A 6,341-nucleotide genomic window follows, 5' to 3' on the forward strand; every position below is an offset into this window, starting at 1 on the left:
TTTTTTTTTTTGGCGTTTATTCTAAGATATCTTTTAAATAGATATTAATGAAGTTCGATTAATTTAACAAAACCCTCGTCTTTAAAATATTTAAATCGATGCATTGAAGCATATTTTCCTTTTTTTTACAATTCTTGGTGTTTAGTAAACTTCTTCTAATTCTGCTTTTTCTTACAATTTTCACCACCTTTTTATGTGAAAATTCAAATTGAAGGTATCTTCGTCTGATTCTTGTAATGGCTATAGCAAAATATACCCGAGGAACGGGCATATTCTTATAAACAATGTGCCCTAATGAAGGTAGCCGAGTTTTCCGAGCCAACCAAAGGACCCTTTATTAATTTAGAAGGATTCGGTTGTTAGGTTTTCATCTGTTTAAGTTCGTGAGTAGATAATAAATTAACAAGGGGTGCAGACATAACAAGCACTCTAAAATAAACTGATGGCGCTTGAATGCAAATTTGTCGTTTTTATGGGACATTGAGTTTACATAATACACATACGCGCTTCTACCTGTACCAACAGATAGTAGATCCAGTGTACTCGTAATACGTGATACGTATAACGGTCTAACGTGTACAGGGAACTAGTGATTGTGTTAACTTCATATACTGGCACAAGTAGGTAAAGGAAAAGGTCCGTTTGCAGGACTAAACCGCCGAATGTGTACGAATGGAGTACTGAAACAGTACCACATTTAGTACGAAAAGAACACGGATACAGCACCGATTGCTTTCCAAAAAGCTATTCAAAAATCACCGAAAAAGCGACGCATTTATACTAAAAAAGCGCCAAAACAGCACTAAAGGGATACTATTCCTCCTATTTGAATGTATATAGATATATATGTTTTGTATATGATGCTGTTTTGGTGCTGTTATAGTATGTTTTTTGGCGAAGCGCTGTTTGAGAGCTTTTTCGGATCTTTTTTAATGTGGTGCTAGTTTGGAGCTGTTTTAGAGTTTCAAAGGGTAGTGTTTTGGCTATAATTTTATAATTTAAATTTTCGTCTAATTTGTAGGAACTATTTCGGTGGTAATTTAGGTCATTTCATATATTTGGAGGCGATTCGGTAGTGTTATAATTCNCGTTATGACAACAAGACGAAAGTCTTTTCATTTTTTGGTGTTTACTCTAAAATATCTTTTAAATAGCTTAATGAAGTTCGTCTTTAAAATATTTAAATCGATGCATTGAAGCATATTTTCCTTTTTTTTACAATTCTTGGTGTTTAGTAAACTTCTTCTAATTCTGCTTTTTCTTACAATTTTCACCACCTTTTTATGTGAAAATTCAAATTGAAGGTATCTTCGTCTGATTCTTGTAATGGCTATAGCAAAATATACCCGAGGAACGGGCATATTCTTATAAACAATGTGCCCTAATGAAGGTAGCCGAGTTTTCCGAGCCAACCAAAGGGCCCTTTATTAATTTAGAAGGATTCGGTTGTTAGGTTTTCATCTGTTTAAGTTCGTGAGTAGATAATAAATTAACAAGGGGTGCAGACATAACAAGCACTCTAAAATAAACTGATGGCGCTTGAATGCAAATTTGTCGTTTTTATGGGACATTGAGTTTACATAATACACATACGCGCTTCTACCTGTACCAACAGATAGTAGATCCAGTGTACTCGTAATACGTGATACGTATAACGGTCTAACGTGTACAGGGAACTAGTGATTGTGTTAACTTCATATACTGGCACAAGTAGGTAAAGGAAAAGGTCCGTTTGCAGGACTAAACCGCCGAATGTGTACGAATGGAGTACTGAAACAGTACCACATTTAGTACGAAAAGAACACGGATACAGCACCGATTGCTTTCCAAAAAGCTATTCAAAAATCACCGAAAAAGCGACGCATTTATACTAAAAAAGCGCCAAAACAGCACTAAAGGGATACTAAAATTTGAATGTATATAGGTAGATATATATGTTTTGTACATGATGCTGTTTTGGTGCTATTATACTATGTTTTTTGGCGAGGCGCTGTTTGTGGGCTTTTTCGGATCTTTTTTAATGTGGTGATAGTTTGGAGCTGTTTTAGAGTTTCAAAGGGTAGTATTTTCGGTATAATTTTAGAATTAAAATTTTTGTCTAATTTGTAGGAACTATTTCGGTGGTAATTTAGGTCATTTCAGATATTTGGAGGCGATTCGGTAGTGTTATAATTCTTTTTATTTTTACTCGAGATGCTGGTATATGGTGTGAAATAGTTAAAAAGTTATTTTGTATCATTTTGTACAAGATTGTCATAAAAGAAAATCGTTTCACTTTATATTTTCTTATTTATCCTGTACCGCAGGTAATACTGTAAATTTCGTTTGGAATGGAGGTCAGTCCTTAAACATTAAATATCCTAACCGCGGGATCGTTCACTTGGCTGAAGTTTATATTTTAGTAGTATTTTTCAAACTCACGATTATGTTTATTCGTGTACCAACATGCTTTCCAAACTGAATCTCGATGTTTTATATCTAATTCATTTTTAATGGAGTGGATTTGGTACCAGCACGAGCGTGTATACCAAAGGCGACTTTATTACTTTTATAGCGACTTCCTAATGTCTATTATCCGTTTAGGATACGATAAAGTAGTAGCCAGAACGGCACTCCTTTTGCATAATTTATTGTGTTGCCCCAGACTGCAATGCATTTGGGTATTACACTTTGAATCTTTTATAAGCTCAATCCGAAACCTTGAACACGAACAAGTTTTCGCGAATTCCGACAGGCCCACCAGAAATACAATATTTATTCCTTAATAACGTATGCGAACAAATTGGATATTTTCAATACATATTTATGGTAGTTGGTACTATTATTGAAGACGATGTTCTTTTTACGAAAAAGTGTGGAGCTGTTTTTAAAGTGCATGGATGCGACACATTCAATTTTGTTCCTATTTTTTATTGAAATACAAAAGCTCAAAATTCCTCTGGTTAAAATATTATTGATACTGAATATTAATACCATAGTTATGGGGCGTATTTAGTAAATATACACTATGCCTGATCAGGGTAACATCTGGTGGAACTCAAGCACCTCAACGTAGGGGATGTAAAAAGTGTGTACAAAAAATACCCCAGTTACCGAGCCCTCAAATATTGAGAAAATTTACCGCGTTATCTTATCGGCTTTCGACGAAACACACATACCTATTGGTGACCTTCGCAAACAGCTGGTACGTAGACAAGTCAATTGTACGTAATTATTCGTTAGCGTTCGATTGACAAAGTATTACCTCAAAATACAAAAATAAGTTGATTGTGGATATATCAAACAAAAACCAATGTATTCACATGCAGAATTTGTCGATATGGTCACATATGGACAGTGCAATGGTAATTCACAGGCGGTCACTACCCTCATGTTTATGTATATCACTGAGTGGTGCAAGATGGCTCATCTTTCAAGTACCTTCTTTTCTCTAATTTTTCCGGAGTAGATACTGATCAGACATAGTGTATGCGTAAAACCATATGAGAAAAAGAGGAAAGAGGAACGAACACCTTGGTTTACCAAGACAAGGGCATTATAATAGGTACATTAGAAAGTAGGAAAACATCGAAACTCCTTTCACTTATTATACAAAAGTAGAAAGTTCATAGTTGTCAATAAATAGGTATCGATCCTTTTTCGTTTTTATTACATTCCTATTACTAAACTTTCCTTTTACATTACCTACCAAAAGTCGGCTAATTTAATTCTCCAATAATTGTATTACCCGTGCTACCTAATATGTAGTATCCACGGATTCTTATTTTAATCACTGGTACGAAGTTAGTACAACTGAATTATTTATTTAAAACTGCAAGCTAATAAGCCAATTAGCGATCTTTTAAATAGCGGAATCTATTATAATAAGGACAGTCGAATTCAAGTTCACACAGAAGAGTGGTGAAGCGGTTTGCCGTCTTCACTCACCTTACGTTGATTCTCCACAATTTTCTACGTTCCCCAATTAGTATATATTAAGCTTAATAATATTATTATTATATTATTGAAATATTGTATAAATTGTTGTCTAAGTTCTTCTAAATTATGTAGATTCGCTTTTTATATTAGATCAAATTCCTAAATAATTTATATTGAANTATGACCACTTGAAAGGCATTCCTAAATAATGTATATATAAAATTCCTTAATATATAACACTTAGATAATCTCCAATAGGTAGTGCCTTATATTAATTGGATTGGCCCCTTTGAAGTTAGCATGGAAAAAGTATCAGGCAAAAATGTAAACCGTCGGATAATTGGCGGCAAATTAGTCGCAGATTAATAGCCGTAAAAGCCAAAAATTAGCCATGCACCGGGAAACCCGAAAACCAGTTTGTATGCCAACTTCAGATTAAGTTTTCAAGAATTAACGGTGTATAATCTCACTCCATTTTGATTTTTGTTCACGCTTTTCCTAACTGATTTTACAATTTTTTTGTTTTCGCGGCTAATTTTTAGCTTTAACCGTTAAGTACTCACAGTAGGTTCCAACCCCGATTTAGAATACCTACTATAATCTCAATGGATATTGCAGGCCGTCAAGATCGACAATGACGTCATTAAAAAAAAAGTTCGAACTCCCTAGTTAGTAGTAGCGGTTGATTATTATGATATCGCCTCTAGCTGTTTAGGATTTTTTGTATACTAACTTCATTTGAATAGCTGCTGTACTGTATTGACCAAAGTTCATGCTGGTCACATTTTTGAATTCCATAAAATGTACCAATTTTCTACAGATAGATTAAATTACTTACCAGATATCCCATCGTACGTCCACCATTCCTGCCAGTTGTCACAGCAAACTAAAACAGAATTTTAATAGTAAGAATTATATAGGTAGGGATCAAATGAAGTAAAACAGATTTTGTTAAAGTTTGTATTCGCTCATTAAAGAAATCGCTTTTGCATTATATTCAAAGTATTCAGTGTAAATAGGATTACTTTTGATAGCAACTATTGATTAAAAATCTTGTCGATATTTATTCATTTCTTTATTTATCATTTTAGGTTTCATTCTTCTATTAGGAAGTTCCTTTAAAGACTCAAAAGGTTCATTCGTGAAATATCCTCAGAATATTAAGCACAAAAGAATATTCTGCATTCTCTGTACCTAAAGAGGAATCGGAATTTTTGTCTCATCTAAGATATTTAACGTATCTTGAGACGCAACCGAATGAAAAATCACGTACAGCATGCAGCTTTATGGTGCAAATACAGAAAGCAATATTTCAGAATTATAAGAGATGTTTTCATCTACTGTCTGCCGTATAACTGTACATGCAGGTCGCCTATAAATATTTTCGTCGTACCTATACTGGTTTATCATAAATAGTCTCTGTAACAGCGAAAAATAAAGTTGAAAAATATTCACTAGCGGATAAAACATTTCATTTGTCTAATAATCAGTGCACGTCTGTACATCACTTTACATCTACATGTATGTAGCACAATTTGATGCAAGGCAACTCTCTTTATAATGTCAGTTCGTGTCATATTCATTGAATTCGTTGTTATCTGACCGTTTTGAAATACAGCGGTTTATTACCCTTGCCCATGATCAACTTGGATTATAAATACCATAACCAACCATTGGAGTACTCGCCCGTGTAGTCATGAATCATATATTTCTTTGAAGCCTAAGCAGGTGCCACTACCACCACTTTGGAGGGAAAACAGTAACCCTGCTTTCACACAGACGGTTTTCTAACGGCAACCGTGCCGTAATTTCATTTTGCTTTGCGTTCACACTGCACACGGTGTTTCACTTCAGGTTTAGTTTTATTTTGATACGTGACCAAAATGGACGAAAGAAAAAAACGCATGTTGTTACCAATGATATGGCATAATCGCAGAAAAACACAAAAAATAAGATTTTGGATTCATCCACTACTTGAAAACAGGGGTGCATTTGTAACATTATATTAATAAGGATTACTGGAAAGTACAAGTAATAAAAGTTATTGATAGCGATAGAATTGAATACAAAACAATTTGAATACACTGTTCCAAATATTTTCACAGAGAATAATAATAATAGAAAGACAGATACAAAAGAATTCGAGTAGAAATATTTACAAAAGGGTGTAATATAATGTTTAGTCAAATATATGCACGTGTGAATACTTCTATACACTTGCTTGTTTCACTGTTGCCGTGCACGGCCACGGCGCCGTGCCGTTGCAGTCCCCATGCCGTGCTGCGACGGCAGCCGTGCACGGCTACGGCAGCAAACCGTGCTGTGTGAAAGCTTGCATATAAACCAATGTATTACTATTATACACGGCACGGTTGCCGTGCACGGCCACGGCAAAAAACCGTCTGTGTGAAAGCAGGGTAAGG

At 34.8% G+C, this 6,341-nt stretch overlaps 1 protein-coding gene and 1 long non-coding RNA gene across 3 annotated transcripts in view; one reads left to right on the plus strand and one right to left on the minus strand.

Moving 5' to 3' along the window:
- LOC112905189 overlaps positions 1-6,341 on the plus strand; it is a 225,218-nt gene that overhangs the window by 66,330 nt on the left and 152,547 nt on the right. The gene's annotated exons all lie outside the window — the stretch shown is intronic.
- The window catches only part of LOC108738159 (carbonic anhydrase-related protein 10-like), a 112,490-nt gene that overhangs the window by 65,429 nt on the left and 40,720 nt on the right, over positions 1-6,341 (minus strand). Inside the window, exon 2 of one of the 2 annotated variants that reach the window (XM_018471422.1) lies at positions 4,757-4,804. The exons of the other annotated variant lie outside the window; for it this stretch is intronic. Coding sequence (XP_018326924.1) covers positions 4,757-4,804 — 48 coding nt within the window. The remainder of the gene's footprint in view (positions 1-4,756; positions 4,805-6,341) is intronic. 2 annotated transcript variants of the gene reach the window in all.

The sequence above is a fragment of the Agrilus planipennis genome, unplaced genomic scaffold, assembly GCF_000699045.2.
Source record: "Agrilus planipennis isolate EAB-ADULT unplaced genomic scaffold, Apla_2.0 scaffold209, whole genome shotgun sequence".
Taxonomy (NCBI): Eukaryota; Metazoa; Arthropoda; class Insecta; order Coleoptera; family Buprestidae; genus Agrilus; species Agrilus planipennis.